Source organism: Grampus griseus (genome assembly GCF_964374135.1).
Source record: "Grampus griseus genome assembly, chromosome: 8".
Taxonomy (NCBI): Eukaryota; Metazoa; Chordata; class Mammalia; order Artiodactyla; family Delphinidae; genus Grampus; species Grampus griseus.
In genome coordinates this window covers 108294968-108311494 of record NC_139002.1, presented here as the reverse complement: position 1 = coordinate 108311494, position 16527 = coordinate 108294968, and the positions used below count along the sequence as shown (strand labels likewise).

General features: G+C 57.4%; 1 protein-coding gene across 4 annotated transcripts in view; it reads right to left on the bottom strand.

Annotated features, from left to right (window-relative positions):
* Positions 1-7738: 7738 nt before the first annotated feature.
* The window catches only part of NAP1L4 (nucleosome assembly protein 1 like 4), a 63716-nt gene continuing 54927 nt past the window's right edge, over positions 7739-16527 (bottom strand). For 3 of the 4 annotated variants that reach the window (XM_082659655.1, XM_082659656.1, XM_082659657.1), the window contains exons 13-15: positions 14606-14635; positions 14105-14161; positions 7739-8818 (exon numbers count right to left, since the gene is read on the bottom strand). In XM_082659655.1, coding sequence (XP_082515781.1) covers positions 8780-8818; positions 14105-14161; positions 14606-14635 — 126 coding nt within the window. In that variant the 3' untranslated portion in view covers positions 7739-8779. Of the gene's footprint in view, positions 8819-12254; positions 12293-14104; positions 14162-14605; positions 14636-16527 lie in introns of all 4 variants that reach the window. The other variant, XM_082659658.1, reaches the window with a different exon arrangement.

Here is a 16527-nt window from a genome sequence, read left to right as displayed (position 1 = left end):
TGTTTTCTTCTAGGTCGTGGGTGTCCCCCATGAGTCCGCCTCCCTTCCACCGGCCACTCTCTCATCTAATCACCTCCTGTGCTGGGCCTCAGGCTGCAGTTCCTGTGGGCAATGTTGCCGGAGTGTCTGTGTGCCGCTGACCATACCCATATGTGCAGCATTTCACCAGGGCAGCCGGGAGGACATGAGTTGCTGAGTTAAACGTGTCACAACTCGGACAAGATTGCCTGCCAACCCATTTACAGCCCTCCTGGCAGTCAGGGTGCCCGTTTCCCCAAAGCTGGCCGAACAATGAATGCTCTGTATGACCAATTGTGGCCCAAAACGGGGTCCAGTCTCCAGGGGCGTTTCTCTGAGCCCCATGTGTCTGCCGTCTTTGCTCTTCACATGCTTGTGTCTGTCTGAACAGCTTCTGTAGGGGGTGACGGTGGCCCTCCCCCAACAGATGTGTCCGTCTTCATCCCAGAACCTGTGAATGTGACCTTATACAGTAAAAGAGTGAATAGGGTCCCACTCACATGAGGTCCCCAGAGTTGCCATTCACAGAGACAGGAAGTAGACAGTGGGGGCTGGGGGAGGGGCGGGGCGTGAGTGTTTAACGGGGACAGAGCGTCAGTTTGAGAAGATGGGAAGTTCTGGAGATGGATGGAGGTGATGACCTTATATGGCAAAAGATGCGATTAAATTCATGACCTTGAGAGGAGGAGCTGCTCCTGGATTATCGAGGGGCCTGAATGCCAGCACACGTGTCCTCATCAGAGACACAGGAGAAGAGGAGACCACGTGACAACAGAGAGAAGCTGGCGGGACGCGGCCACAGCCCAGAGATGCCTGGAGCCCCAGAAGCTGGAAAGGGCAGGAGCACCCTTCCCGAGAGCCACTGGAGGAGCGTGGCCCTGCCAACACCTTGGTTTTGGATTTCTGGCCTCCAGAACCGTAAAAGTGTAAGTTTCTGTTTGCTTTAAGCCACCCAGCTTGTGGTCAGTTGCAGCAGCCCCTGGACACTGATACAGCCCCTAGGGAGTCCGGTGCTGCGCCTGCCCCGCCCTCCCATCCACACCTTCTCATCCTCTCCTGGGCCTGCAGCCCAGTCTGATGGCAGATGGGGACCGGACAAGAGTGATGGGGTCGTTAGCTGACCGTGGGTGGTAAGGTCCAGGCTTCCCAGGGACCACCGGTGAGCTCTGAGCTGGGTTTTCAAGGATGAGTAGGAGTTCTCCACATCACCTGGTTTCCCCAGGCATATAGACAAGGAGACGGAGCTCCTCGGATGTCTGGAATCCAGATGGAAGTACTTCCTGGCCAGGAGGGGAGCCAGAGGCCAGGAGAGCAGGTTTGGGATGTTCAGAGGGGCCTGAGCCGGTGGGACCTGGTTAGGGGGTCCCCTCGGCCCCTCCTCTGGGTAGAGACTGTGCTTTCTTTGGACAATCAGCCCCTCACCAGGCACCGCAGTCTCGGGGCTGGTCTCTGCCCGTGGCCCCTCCCATCCACCAGCCCCATCCTGGCCCCCCACCCATGAGCTGCTGAGAGGCTGGGCGTCCTGGCCCAGGGTCTCCAGGCCCCCCTACACACCACCCCAGGTATCTCATGCTCTAAACAGTGTCCCCTTGTGCCTCCCACTTTGCAGGCCAGAGGCCGGGCACTCTCTTCCCTGCTTCCTGAAGTCCACCCTCCTGCTTCTGTACCACCACCTGCCCGCCGGCGCAACTCCTGTCCCAGCCTCTAGCCCGGCTGCCTGTGGTCATCTGCACGAGTGTTCTGGGGCTACTGTAACAAATGACCACACGCTGTGAAGAACACAGGTCTATTACCTTCCAGTTCTGGAGATCAGATAGGCTGTGCTGAAAGCCTGAGGAAAGACCCCGGCCCAGCCCCTTCCTCAGGGCCAGTCTCCTCCCATCGTCCTTGGAGCCCCTCAGCCCTGCCCTGTGACGGGACCCCAAGGACCGGGCCTGGGGGTGCCTCTCACGGTTCCCTCCCCCACTTCCACTGCAGAGCTGGGAAAGGTGACCTCTCTGGGTCACAGCCTGGGGGCTGGGCTCCATCCTCTACTTGGTTCTCCTCCTTCTCAGGAGGTCAGGGTCCTGGTCCCTGGGAGGGCAGCTCCAGGAGCTCTGCTGGGACCTTCCAGCCCCCTGCCAAAAACGGGGCCATGGTAGAAGAGCCCAGACTACGCTGGCCCAGTGCCTGCCCGTCCCCCGAGACGCACGCTCCAGGCTCGCTGAGGCCCAGAGCTCCCAACTGGCAGGCACTGGGGAGGTGGCGTGGGCAGCCCTACCCGTGCCCGGGGTCGGAGTAGGAGGGCGGCTCTGGCCTCACGCGTAGGCTTCCTCTCCCGTAGCCCCAGGGTGGCAAGTGATGGGTCTCCTCACAGCCCAGATGCGTGAGCCGGGAAGGCTGAGGCTTGGTGGACACCCCCAGACTTGCAGAGGGGCCCTGGAGAAAGCCCCCGGCCCGAGAGGGAAGAGCCCGCAGAGGGCGTGTCTGTGGGGTCTCCTGCCCCTGTCCTCCTGGGCCTGGGCAAGGTCCACAGACCCCACGAGCCTGGAGCCCAGCTGGGCCGGGCCAGGCCAGGCCTGTTAGGTTGCCATGGAAAGTCACATCCGGCCACCGCCCTGGAGCTGAGTCTGCGTGGCCAGGCTGGCTCAGTGACTGGCCGGGTGGAGACACCTCGGGGCGGACGGGGCTCCACCCAGGCATACCAAGTGACTTGGCCTCGGGGTGTGTGCGAGCCTCACCCTCCCGGCGGCCTGAGGAGGCAGGGCTGAAGGGGGTCTCCAGGGTCAGCGCCCAGTGGGAATCCACAGACAGAGGGCCCCAGGCTCCGAGGCTGTGAGGCGGATCCCAGGCAGACAAGGTACCCGGAGAATCACACCAAGTTCAGAGGGACCGAAAGCTCAGCCAGGGCCGGGGAGGGGCTCTGGAGGTCCTGCTGTCGGGGGCCTGAATGGCTGGGTTTGAGGTCATGGGCTCCCGTCCCCCACGGGGCTCTGCCCTCTGAGCTTGGGGCTGGGAGGACGTGTCCGCCTCCACAGGAAGGAAGTTGCTCGGAAGGACTCGGAAGCAGGGGCCAAAAGCCCAGGTGTGGCTGCGCCGGGCAGGCCGTTGGCAGGGAGCCAGGGGCCACCCACGCTTGGGACAGTGCCCTCCAGCAGGGCCCCAGCCCCGGAGACAGCCCCTGCTGCAACCAGGGGCTTGGCTGGTGGCCAGGGGCTCCCTCAGGATGCAGCTGGAGGTGGCCCCTCTCCCACCGGGCCTCTGCAGCCCACCCAGCGTTGCCCAGCCCACTGGGCACTCAGAGGCGGGGAGGGGGGGAGCAGTGCTGGGAGGTGTGGAGGAGACAGTCTGAGCAGAGGGCAGGTCAGAGGTCAGCAGCACTACCAAGACAGCCCAGCTGCCCACCTCTGGGGCAAGGCTTGGTGGGAACCCCACCCCACCCCCCACAGCCCCCACAAAAGCGCTCAGGGAGCAGAAGCCCAGCTTGGCCCGTGACAGCCTGGGCTTAAAGAAGGGAGCCCTTGGGCTTCCCTGGTGGCACAGCGGTTAAGAATCCACCTGCCAATGCAGGGGACACGGGTTTTGAGCCCTGGTCCGGGAAGATCCCACATGCCACAGAGCAACTAAGCCCGTGAGCCACAACCACTGAGCCCACATGCCACAACTACTGAGTCCGCATGCCACAACTATTGAAGCCTGCACGCCTAGAGCCCGTGCTCCACAAGAGAAGCCACCGCAATGAGAAGCCCGCGCACAAGAGCAGCCCCTGCTAGCTGCAACTAGAGAAAGGCCTCGCAGCAACCAAGACCCAAGACAGCCCAAAATACATACATAAACAAATTTTAAAAAAAAGAAGGGAGCCCTTGGGCCTGGGGGGACTGTGGGGCCCTGGAAGGGGGGTCAGGTCTCTGCTTGGCCCCTGCCCCACCAAGTGGGAGCCATGGACCAGCAGAGCAGGCTGGCCACCGGGGGCGGAGGGGCCGGGAGGCTTTGTCGCCACCCCAGGCCCTAGGTGCCACAACTCCCAACTCCTAAAGGGGAAAACCAGAGTTTTAAGTGGAATCTCCCCAACTTGTGGGGCTTTTGAAAAATCAGCCTCACTAAAGTATAATTCACATACGTAAAACCAAACGTCCCCACGTGAGGGACTTTGAGGAGTTTGACAAGCGAACACGCAACCCAGACAGCTCCCTGGGCAGCCCCAGGCCCGCCCCCAGGCAGCCGTGGTCACCTTGCGGCCTGGAAGGTTTGGAAGTCAGAGATACGTCGTGGAAGGCCCGCTCAGGTGATGCTTTCGAGAGCCCTGTGCTGCTGGGCTCCTATGGCCAAGGATTAGTCCATGTGGGGTATAGACACTGCTGCCGCCCCACCTTCAGGCAGGGAGCCCCTGCTCCCCAAGGCCGGGGCACTAGGCCACACGCCACCCGGAAGTCAGGATGCCGAGGCTGGTGGGGGTGGGGGGGACTCAGAACGGCAGCTGGGCCTGGAGTCGTCCCTGGTTTTTTTGGGTTTAATAAATTTATTCATTTTTGGTTGCACTGGGTCTTTGTTGCTGTGCGCAGGCTTTCTCTAGTTGCAGCGAGCAGGGGCTGCTCTTCATTGTGGTGCGTGGGCTTACTGCGGTGGCCTCTCTTGTTGTGGAGCACGGGCTCTAGGTGCGCAGGCTCAGCAGTTGTGCCACGAGGGCTCAGTAGTTGCGGCTCGCAGGCTCTAAAGTGCGGCTCAGTAGCTGTGGCACATGGGCTTAGTTGATCCGTGGCATGTGGGATCTTCCCAGACCAGGGCTCGAACCCGTGCCCCCCGCGTTGGCAGGCAGATTCTTAACCGCTGTGCGGCCAGGGAAGTCCCAGCCCTTTGGTTTTGAGCGTGTGTGACAGACAAGACCCAGGCCCTGTGGGAGAGGCATCGAACCAAGCCCTGCGGCCTGCGACAGAACAAGGGTGGCCTGGGGAGAGTAACCCAGGGAGGGGGGCAGGCAGGGGTGGCAGAGGCCACAGGAGAGGAGGTGGCCCCTCACGAGCAACGTGAAGGCCAGGCCCAGAGGGGGCCCCAAAGCAGGGTTGGGGAGGCCTGGTCATCAAAGCCCTCCCCTGCTTGCGGCAGTCCAGAGGCTCAGTGGGGACGGAGGCCAAGCAGGCAGGCAGTGCTGCAGTCCCGTGGTGACAGCAGCCTGGGCCCCAGGAAGCTGCAGCTCCCAGGCAGAGCCGGCCACCAGGAGTGCCACCCTCCCGCTGCCTCCAGGCTGACGGCTCCGCGCAAACCTACTGGACGCTCCGTGACCTTCCAGCACAAGTGGCAAGGACTGATGGAGCCCTGGAGCCTGTGAGCACCCAGGGTGAGACAGGGCGCTCCGAGGCGCCGGAGGGTCCAACAGGAGGTGCATGGCTGTGGGGTCAGAGCCACAGCGCATGGCTGGGGAGGGCACGGCCTCAGGGCTTCGTGCTGCAGCCTTACCACCAAGTGTACCCAGAACAGCTGAGGGGCAGACTGAGGCCCCAGTGCCCCGGGCGAGCGTGGCACCCTCGCCCACCCTTCTTACCCATGGGGGAAATAAACCCGGTGCCACAATGTGAGCAATCTGAACACCCCTCCCTCTGCCCCCGTTTACACTGGTCTGACGTAAAACCACTGTGTCTGGTCACTACGTCACATGGCTGCCCACAGAGAACGCAGAAAGGGGTCCCCCAGGCACACAGCTCCTCTGACTGGGAACCCCCACGCAGCTGTGTTCACGCAGGTGTGCACTCACGCACAGGTGCGCTCCCCATACAGGTTCTGCTCCTCCAGCACATCCCAGAGGGCGTTCCCCATTGGCAGGCAGGTGCGCTTGTCCTCTGTGGCCATGAAGCCCACTGTGGACGTGGGACTTTTCTTTTTTTTAAATGTTTATTTGGCTGCATCGCGATCTTTTCATTTAGTCGCGGCACGCGGGCTCTTTCGCTGTGGTGCGGGGGCTTCTCTAGTTGGGGTGTGTGGGATCTTAGTTCCCCGACCAGGGATTGAACCTGCATCCCCTGCATTGCAAGGCGGATTCTTTTTGTTTTAGATATTGGGGGTAGGAAGTTTTTTTATTAATTAATTTATTTTTGCTGTGTTGGGTCTTCGTTTCTTTGCGAGGGCTTTCTCTAGTTGTGGCAAGCGGGGGCCACTCTTCATTGTAGTGTGCAGGCCTCTCACTATTGTGGCCTCTCGTTGCGGAGCACAGGCTCCAGGCGTGCAGGCTCAGTAGCTGTGGCATCCTCCCAGACCGGGGCTCGAACCCGTGTCCCCTGCATTAGCAGGTAGATTCTCAACCACTGCACCACCAGGGAAGCCCACAAGGTGGATTCTTAACCACTGGACCACCAGAGAAGTCCCTGGGTGTGGGTCCTGACTCATCGTGTCTCCTGGGGGGTGAGGGAGGGCCTCCGCCACCCCCTGGCCATCTCAAACTGCGGCGGCACCTACCGTCCACCCGCTCGCACATGGGTGACACACGCCTCCTCTCCTGAAGCCCCAAAGACTGCTGGGTGGAGGTCCCAACAGTCTCCTCAGGCTCTCGTCACACCACCTGCCAAACCCTCACTGCCCCCGACCGATCGGCGAGAAGACAGCCAGCCTCTCACCTGACTCGCCAGCACCCTGCACGTGCCTGAGTGCAGGGTCACTGCCCTGGGCATGAACCCGGCACCGCCACCCGTTGGTGACAGTCAGGAGAGGGACAGGCGCTCCCGGCACTAAACTGTCCCCGCTCTCCCCCTGCAAGTTACCTACGCACGTCACTTTATGCAACCGTATCTGACCCCATAGGTACTTGTCAACTCCGCTGTCCTAAATGCGGTCACTCTGAGGGCCCGGGGTCAGCAGGGATGGTAGCTCTGCTGGAGGCCTGAGGGGACTGGGTGGGGGGCGTGCAGGCCTCCAAGCACCCTCCAAGGATGGGGTTTTTGTTGCGTGTCTGCAGAAACGAGGCCCCCCTGGTGCCCCTGTCTCTTCTCGGTGGCCGTCGGGGCAGGCCCGGGAGAGGCTCACCACCGCCCACCTCGGGGGGGTCTGGACCCGGCTGGCCCGGGGGCCTCAGGAGTGGACGACATTCTGGCCCTATGGTCGTCTTGGACACCCCGAAAGCATGTTTCTTTCTAAGCCTTGCTTGGCCCTTCTCGTGGCCCCCGGTGTGCTCTCTCTGACCGCTCCCGGGAGAAGCCAGCCCCGCCGGCAGGAGGCACCAGGCGAGCTGGGAACCGGCTTCTGTGCTGCATGCGGGTTGGGCCGATCCCCAGATGGGCAGCTGGAGCGAGAGCCCGGGCACCAGGTGTCTCCCCACTAATGAAGGGAAGCAGGGAGGGCACAAGCACCAGAAGAGCACCAGCGAGAAGACACGCCGAACGTGGCCATGGCGCAGCAAGTGTCCCTCCTGGAACCTTCTCATCGGAAAGGTCCAGCCCCGCACACAAGCTGAGAAATGACTCTGCTGGGGGAAGGAGCAGACGCTCTCTCGGGGCAGCAAAGGGCCCACCCGGGGACCCCAGACCCACCCCGACGGTGAAGTGGGCCTGCAGCCCTAACTCAAGATGGGCTTTAAAGCCTCAAAATCAAAACAGAAGACCAGGAGCCCGGAAGTCCCGGATCTGCCCATGCCCGGGGCTCCAGAGACCCGACCCGGCCTGGGAGGCTGCGCAACCACATCCGAGCCCCACCCGCCCCAAGTGCCCCAGCCCGCCGGGCCTCCTGCAATGAAGACACACACAGCGCTGGGCTCGCAGTTCACAACTTTAATAGAATATTCTAACTAGTCTGTACAAATTGAAAACACTGTATTCAGTTACAAATGTATCATAAGTAAGGCTGAGCAGTCTACAGCCTGGCCACAGCGTGGATGCCCCTGGGGCCAGAGGTCACACACTCGACACCCACATTCCAGCCAAGAACGGGTCGCTCGGAACCCAGGGCTTTTAAGACAAGGTGAATGTGAGGCTGAGAAACGGGAGCTACCGAGAAAGCAAGACATTTTACACACTACCTGGGAAAGCTGTACTTTCCTGCCCGAGCCCCTCCCCGCGAAGCCTGGCAAACCCTGGCTCTGCCCATAGCCCCACCCCACCCCCGTCCTCAGCGCCAAGCGTGGTCCGTGTGTCCCGAGAACCAGCCCTGGCCCACGGCTGGCGGGAGGGAGGCCTTCTTCCATGCGGGCGGACCACCAACTCTTGCTCGGGGCACCGGGTCTCTGGTGCCCACAGGGTCTCAGAAATTCGAAGGACAGCTCACGTCCCAAGCCCTCACAAGCGTTGAGAGAGAAATAAATACGAGATGAATCACACAAGCTCGTGCCTCAGGCTCAGTGGGCGCCGCGCGACCCTCACCCCAGCCCCGAGGAAAATAAAGCCAAAGGGCGAGTGGGATGAGTGCCAACCCCGGCCGGCTCTTCCGAGACAACTGGAAACTGCATGTGGGTTTCTTCCAAAGAAACAGGAATCCCGTCTGATGGCGGGAGGGGTGAACTGGATCTACACGCCTTGGAACTGGGCCCTGGACGCGGGCCCCCGGCGTCAAGTGATCCGCCCCCACCCCACCGCCCCAGCGGTCTGCGAGGCCCTCCCTAAGGCAGGGCTGGGCGGGTCCACTGAGCTGCGCCCAAGGCCGTAGAGCGTGCTGCTGGAATTAAACCTCCTGTTTCTGAAATGCATCTGAGTTGCCACTGTACAGGTTAAGCAAAATAATAAAGTAAAAGGAGAAGTTAAAGTGAAAATCATGCACTTGAAAACAAGTTAGGCGTAAGCACTTGTCCACACGAGCGAGCGGCGCCTCACTGCTGCTTGCACTCCGAGGGCTGGCTGGGCTCCTTCTGTCAACGAGAGAGAACAAGACTTGTAGAGAACCGAGCAATTCCACCAACCAGGCATCTCCAACCAACAGCGAAAACAAAGACTCAAGTATTCACTCGTTCTTGCTGAAAACACGGCCACTACAAATACACTTTAAAAATAGTAACAAATAAGCAGCTAACTTCCCAGTAACAAGGTCACAGCGGGGCTGCCTCTCTCTGTATAAAGACATTCTAATTCTCAGCAGGAGGGTCTCCGGGTGAGGGAGGTCCTCGGGTGGCAGACAGTAATTAAACGCACAGCAGTGCCCTCGTTCCAAAGCTGGCAGGCGCCTGGGCTCTGGGGTGAGCAGGCGGGGAACAGCGCTGGCTCCCCTCCATCCCCGAGGTGAACAAGGCTGCGGGCGCTGCCTGGAGCACACCTGCCCCCAGGCCGGGCCCTGAAGCAAAGCCCCTCCTGCCCTGGCCCGAGGCGCCCCGACAAAGGACGAGAGGCCACCAAGAACTCCACAGCCAGGCCCCAGTCCTCCCAGGAGCCCCCTCGGCTGGGAGTTCCGTCCTTTCAGAGAAGGCGCGAGCGAGACAAGGAGCGGACGCACTTCCGTGTGGTCGGCAGCTGCGTCTCCTGTCGCTGAAGCCCACTTAGCGACCCCATGAATGCTGTGTGGAGGACAAAAGCAGCCTGAGAGACAGGTAACCATTTCACCAGTACTTCTTAGCAAATGAATTTACTCGTCAGTAACCTATGGTCTTGGCTGTGAAGATGACATTACTCTGAATACAACTTGGCACATCTACGGAGTCTTAAGAAAAACCCGCACCACACAGTTCAGAAGAACCATCTGGGATAACACAACTGACACCTTGCATGGAATAAGCTGGGCTACAGGTCATTCCTTGGGAAACCACACCTAAGGGATGAACAAGCTCATGTGTAAAGGGTGCATACAGACAAAACAATAACCTGGGGCCCTGGGCTACGCTCCTTGTTGTAAGTGTAACAGCACAGGGACGAGCTGGGACTTCCAGGTCTGGCCCGGGTCTCGGCCCAGCACTGCCCAGCACTGGGCCAGTGGCACCGGCCCATCACACGCTCACCGGAAACACTGCTGAAGAAAGAGCCTGGGCACCAAAACAAATACTCCGACCAGAAATCCTAGTTGAAAGAGACCTAACTCAAACTCTGTCGTCTCAAGGGGAGACCTGGAGGTGGCCCAGACTGTGCCCAGGGGGATCAGACGCCGGCCCCAGACTCGCTGGGGAGGCGCAGAGGTGCCCCAGGACTGGGACAGCACTGGCAGGGGCTGGGGCAGTGGCGTGCAGCCTTTTGTGGACAGGGGAGAAGTGTGTGGGTTTCCATCACTGGATCTGCAGAAAGGAAGGAGGTGGGAGAAGCTGAGGCTGAGGGAGTGGGTGGGACGGTGCCGTGGCCGTGGTATGGCGGGGCGGGCGGCACAGGGCGGCGGGCTTGCTGCTCTACATCCTCTGGGTAAATACATACGCAGGACGTACAGGACGCCATGAATGCAGAGCGGCACGCGGCTTACACTGTGCTGTCTCAGTGACATCACATCTATCTTTAACCAGGAGAAGGCATCAATCATCTGTCTGTTGACAACGAACTCCTTCCCTGGGTGCTGAAGACTGCTAGAGGGAAGGGTCCTCGCCAAAACCAAGACCAGGACGGGCTGTTGTGAGGGTGGGAGCCGGGTGGGGACGCTGTGTTTAGACAGGAGGCAGAAGGTGGGGCTTGCCAGGCAGCAGAGGGTTGGGCTGTCACCAGCATCCCACCTCCCAAGGGCCACGTGCAGCCCAGCCTGGCACCAGCCCAGAAGCCTGGAGCCACGCATGTGAGCTTCATCACCGGGACACCACAGTTCCGGCCCGTGACAGAGGGCAGAGCAACACTGCACTAACCCGAGCGCCCTCTGCCCCACGGCACGAAGCTGTTGGAAGCCCAGTCTCTCATGCTGCCGCTCGTCAAGGGACGGGAGTCGGTGCTTCAAAGGCACAAACTAACAGTCAACACCCTGCCTGGTGGGGGCGGGCACTGAAAAGAAGGGCTTGCACTGCTGGTAGCAAGCACACGCCACCACCATGGCCTCAGGGCTGGGGGCCTGAGGCCTGAGCACCTGCCCAACAGCCCATGACACGACCCCCTCCACGGGGCGCCTGACGACACAGGCGAGACGGCACGGCTGTGGTTCTGCCACAGAAGAGTCCTCCTCGCCCAGAGGTACAGGCTGGACCATTTATGGACGCTTCGCAGTCACGGGCAGGGTGGGGAGCAGTGGGGCTTCAGGCCAAACCAGCCTGGCTGACACGTTCTTCAGACACACAGGGCAGCAGGAATCAGACAGTAAGCAGACACAATTCTAAATGATCAGATCTGACCCTTTAAAACAGAAAAGATCCCAGGTGTACATTCACTTCATCTAATTAAAATGCTTCCTTTAGCCCAAGTCTGCCCACCTGCCCGTTAGTCTTCTAAGAAAGCCAGCCGCCCGAGTAAGACAGGAAGGCGATGCAGATGGACCCGCGAAGGCATGGGGCTCACAGACCCCCAGACTACGGCTCTGCGGTGCAGAGACACAGCTCTGCTCTCCCAGGAGCCGCTCCCACACCGCTGGCCTGCTTAGCTCAACGCGGGCAGCCCCTGCTCTCTCCTAGATGCTGACACTGCCGCCCTGGCTTCTCACAGGCTCTCCTGTTTGCACCCTCCTCCGTTGCCCCACAAAAGCCGACGGTGTCGTACGAGAGGGACTTCGTGACTGGGGCAGAGCTACGAGGACCCATGACCCCCAGAGGGGGACAGGGCGGCTCCTGGGACTTGCAACGCTCACCTGGACCTACAACAGGTCCTTTTCTTACTCGAGCAGTACACTCCTCAGCAACCTTGACAGACTTACTAGCGCTGATGTGAAACCTGGTGCCGGCAGCTTCTGAGAGAGAAGATCCTGGCGCATTAAAGTTACCCCTTTATTATCTATTGGTCTGCGTAGCACCTGAATTTAAAAAGTATAAACAAGCAACAGACACACGTCGAGAAGAATCACAGCAGGCAGCAGACCTCGTCCTGCTGAGGCCAGCATGGCTGGGGGACCTGTGCATCCTGGTCCCAGGGCCCTCTTGTTCTGTCCTCTTCCTGGGTGTGGGGGGTGTGGGGAGGGGGGCGGCAGCCCCATCACCAACAAAGCTTTCACACCAGTTACATCTCTGTTACTTGGTCAGCGACAAACACTGGGCTCAGCAAGTAGGAGCCAGACGTGGTTTCTGTCGGTTTTAAAAGCACACACGACAGACACCTGCACAAAAACACTGCTCTTCAGAAAGCCCTTGTCCAGGCCAGCACGTGCTGAGTGCGCCCGGACGCTCCACCGAGTCACGACAACATGGCATTGCTACAAAGCACAGACCAGAAGTTTGGAAGTTAGGAATGAATGGAATTCCACCTTACCTAGAAACGTATGAATGATTAACAGACAAAAATTACACCTAAATGGGGAAAAAAATTGAAAGGAACTGTCAGCATGAAAGAAAATGAAATGCACAAAATTATACAGGAGGAAAGAGCCACCATTTCTCATGATACAAAGGGCTGCAAAAGTATCGACCTTGAGATGGGAAACCTCAACACCCATCTGTACCTTTAATACCGCAACACTTCTTCCTGATCTTCCTGTGCTTGTACAGACTGTGATGTGACTGCGCCCCCTGAGGAGGTGCACATGGAGGAACAGAAGTGTCACGTCACGACCCCAGGGGACAGGACTAGGGCATTTCGACTGCACGTGGCTGACCGAGGGGCCCTCCTCAGGCACCTCGCCCACTCCCAGCCAACACAACAGACCGAAGGCTTCACGAAGGCTTACTACTGACATGTCTCTACTTTCTGTTAAGCTATCTGTGATCACTTGGTGAGAATTCTCTAGAAAACCCAGACGTGAGAGGAGACAGAAGGTTTGGCAAGGGGAGAGAGAGGACGGACAACAGGAGGAAACAACAAGAAATGGGGAACAGAGCAGCCGCTGTCAGTGAGACAAGCGACCAGAGACAGGGCACCTGAGTCCAGCAGTGGACACTGTAACCAGCCATCTCTGCTCTAGAAGCCCCACCGTGAACGTGTGCATCAGCGCCCCCCAAGCGCAGAAGAACAGCCAGATACAGACACCTGGGACCGGGCACGGCGCGGTTCTATTATTACCCGACAGTGAAGGGCGATCCACTCAAGGCAGGGCCCTAGGCTCGCAGCTCAGGAACTGAGCACAGGTGCGCCGTCCATACGGCGACGCCCCAACAGACAGGCTGGCTTTGAAAACATGAACATGCCCGAGCCCACTCCCAGAGCAGTATCTATAAGGCACAGTGAGGATTTAAACCCACCATGAATTCTTCCCCAGAAGGAACTACTGCTGTAAGCATGCATTCATAGGAACATCTGGTGCTATAAAGTGATCAGACCCAGCTACACAACGACAGCTTAGTGCACGGTCCACTTCAGGCACAACGGGGGTAAACAAACAAACAAACAACATCTACTTAAATAGAGATAAAGATTCTACAATGCCAAGTAATGTTAGTATTCTGACAGCCTGTGATACATTTGGTCCTAAGAGTCAGGTGAACTATAAATTTCACGTGAGCAATTACAGCTTCAGGACAGCGTTAGAACAGTTCTGTATTTAAAATATGTGTCAAGTGGCAAAGTCCCTGATGTACGCTCATCTGAGTCCGTAAGTAAAAACTCAAGACAGGCGTAAAATTAATGGGACTCCCCACTCATCCTAATTGGTTGTTTTGTTCTTTGCAAAGCTTCCTAATTTATTTCAAATATCTGAGCTATCGAGACATGTCTTTTGAGTATTCTCAGACCATGTACAATTGTAAAATTATGCCTACAACTCCATTATCCTATCATTAACAAAACAAAACAAGCCCCCCACCAAGTCCCGTCTCTGTACCTTTTCCAAAAACAAACACACAAAACAAAAAAGTTTATTCATGTTGTCAGTTAAATCATCATCTTAAAAGAATTAAAGTTATGGAATGTAAAGCTGCTCTACTGAACAAGTTTATACAAATAAGATATAGCTTGGGAAAGCAGTTTAGTACTCATACTTAACACTCAAATTATACACCAGGTGTCTAAATAGCTCCTCATTCAAGTATTTTCCTGGTGCATTTTAACTTTCCTAATTAGAGAATGACAGGTACATATTTGTAACACCACTACCTCAAAGTGGGCAACGTGTTTTAAAAGGTCCACAGTGTAGCATACACAGGCGTGGGAAGCCCCAAATAACTAACCTTGGGGTTAATTTCGGCATCGTCCTCATCTTCTCCCTCCTCATCACCTTCTAATTCCTGCATTGAAAGGAGTGAGAGCTAGTTGAACAGACAGGACTTAAGTTCTTGTGGATCCACCAGCCACAAATAAAGCAATACTCTGATTTTGAAGGAAAGCAATTACAATCATTGCTAGCCATACTTCTTTAAATCCCCTCCTTTGGACACTTCTTGTTCTAGCAAATAACCCTGAAATAAACATACTGCTGAAAAAGTGGATTTGGTTTGCTAAATGGTTATTTTCTAAGATGCATTTTCATAAGCCAACTGCAGGGTCAAACTGGACACTGCTACCCATCTGCCGTGTCTTTCCGTAGTATTCAATAGGGCTGAAAGCTTCAAAGGCAGCTTCCCACGAGACGAGTCTAAAGTGGTCCCCTGACTTCATAACCTTCATCCACTCAAACAGAGAAGGCCTAAAGCAACCTCGGGGAATGATGTCTCACGAAAACCATGTCTTACCTCCTCCTCTCCTTCCTCACCTTCTTCAAACTGAAAAGAAAGGAAACAGGTTTTTAGGTTTTGGTTTTTTTTTTTGCGGTACGCGGGCCTCTCGCTGTTGTGGCCTCTCCCGTTGCGGAGCACAGGCTCCGGACCCGCAGGCTCAGCGGCCATGGCTCACGGGCCCAGCCGCTCCGCGGCACGTGGGATCTTCCCGGACCGGGGCACGAACCTGTGTCCCCTGCATCGGCAGGCGGACTCTCAACCACTGCGCCACCAGGGAAGCCCGTTTTTAGGTTTTATAAAGCGTGATCCAGGCAACCTGACCCAGACACAGCCCGTCAAACGCCCACAGGGGTACAGGGCCTAAGGAGAGCGGGAAGTGGCCTGGCCTCTCAGCAGAGGCCAGTCTGCCACCGGCACCTCTGTTCCAAGCCAGGGCCAGAACTGCGGGGCCGCTTGCTCACAAGCCCTGCCATGTTAATAGGATACCAGGTATCCGAAAACCACTCAAAACGAAGACTACGGATGGAGACGGGGTGAAGAAAGGAAACCGTTGGCTTGGGTGTGCGCTGGGTCCAACTGGGAAACTGGCTGATCTAAGCAAACCAGTAGCGTTAATTTTATCACATACTGGACTTTCAATGTCATTTTATAACTCGGACAAGGGGAAATCTTTAATCTGTATTTAGAAATGTAATAAAATCTTGGTGTGTAATCTTTAAAATAAGTCAGAAAAAGTGTGCATGGGAGAAACTCCAACAGTGTAGCTGAATGAACGTCTCAATTCAATGTCTTGTGTGTCCAAAGACACTGCTGGCCAGGCTCTCAGCCAAGTCCCGAATATCAGACTGCTGTCAAAAGCCAAACAGAACGAAATACCCCTCGTCCCTGGTGGCTGCATTGACACAGACACATGAAGGTTCAGCAAGCTTTCTCTTATAACCCTTTCTTCTTGGAGCCCCCCGCCCCCCCCACTCGTCAGCAACGACTCAAAGGGAACTCAGAAGAGCGCAGTGCGGGCAGGGCCTGGTGCGCTCGGCCTGGGATCTGACCGTGTCTTGGCACCTTTTCCTCCAGGCCTCTGACAAAGAAGACCTTTCAGTTGTCTTGCAGTCGACAAGACTCTCACTGCAGCATTTCAGGTCGCACTGGAACCAGTCTCACACAGGCTCAAGTGCCCATTTTCTGAGGTTCTAAGGCCATCATTTCACCCTGGCCCCGTCTTCTGAGCGAGCTCTGTGCGGGCATCTCACGCTCAGGCAGAGCAGAGGCTCCACAGTGGGGTGTGCAGCCCGTGGGACGAGTGAGGTGACCCACGTTGAGTGTGGAAGACGAAACCAGGACTCCTCCTCCGCCCACTTCACCCCATAACGATGCCCAGTGTCTACATCGTCCCTAGCGTGTCTGATGTCAGTGCACTCATCTCTGTCCCAGTACCACCGAGCCTCCTCTGCCAGGAGCCTGAGGAGCAGCTGGAGTGACGACCACCAGCCCCGGTCCAAGCGTGGGAACCGGCAGAGCTGGGGCTGCAGCAGACGCAGGCTGACGTGAGCCCCTGGACCACACTGCGCACCTGCGGTGCCTGCACCTGCGGTACCTGCACCAAAGGCATTATGAATGAGCATGGACACGGATGTTACAGGCAAACACACTGTATTGCTCACCAGGAGTTGCTATGCTGCCTATACTATAAATAAATATATATGAGCTGCTAATTAAGTTTTTAAACTGACGGGTGTATGATCAAAAAAGCTTGAGACCACTGGTCTAGAGCTGAGTTTCCCATTGTGTGTAGCCACTCGATCTTTTTTGGTCAAATTAGATAAATGCAAACCCTGGTTCCCCAGCCGCCAAGGGCCGCACCTTCCATCTCCCAGCGTCACGTGGTGCCAGTCCTGCTGCAGCAGATGCGGCAGAGCACAGCTCCCTCATCACAGAAG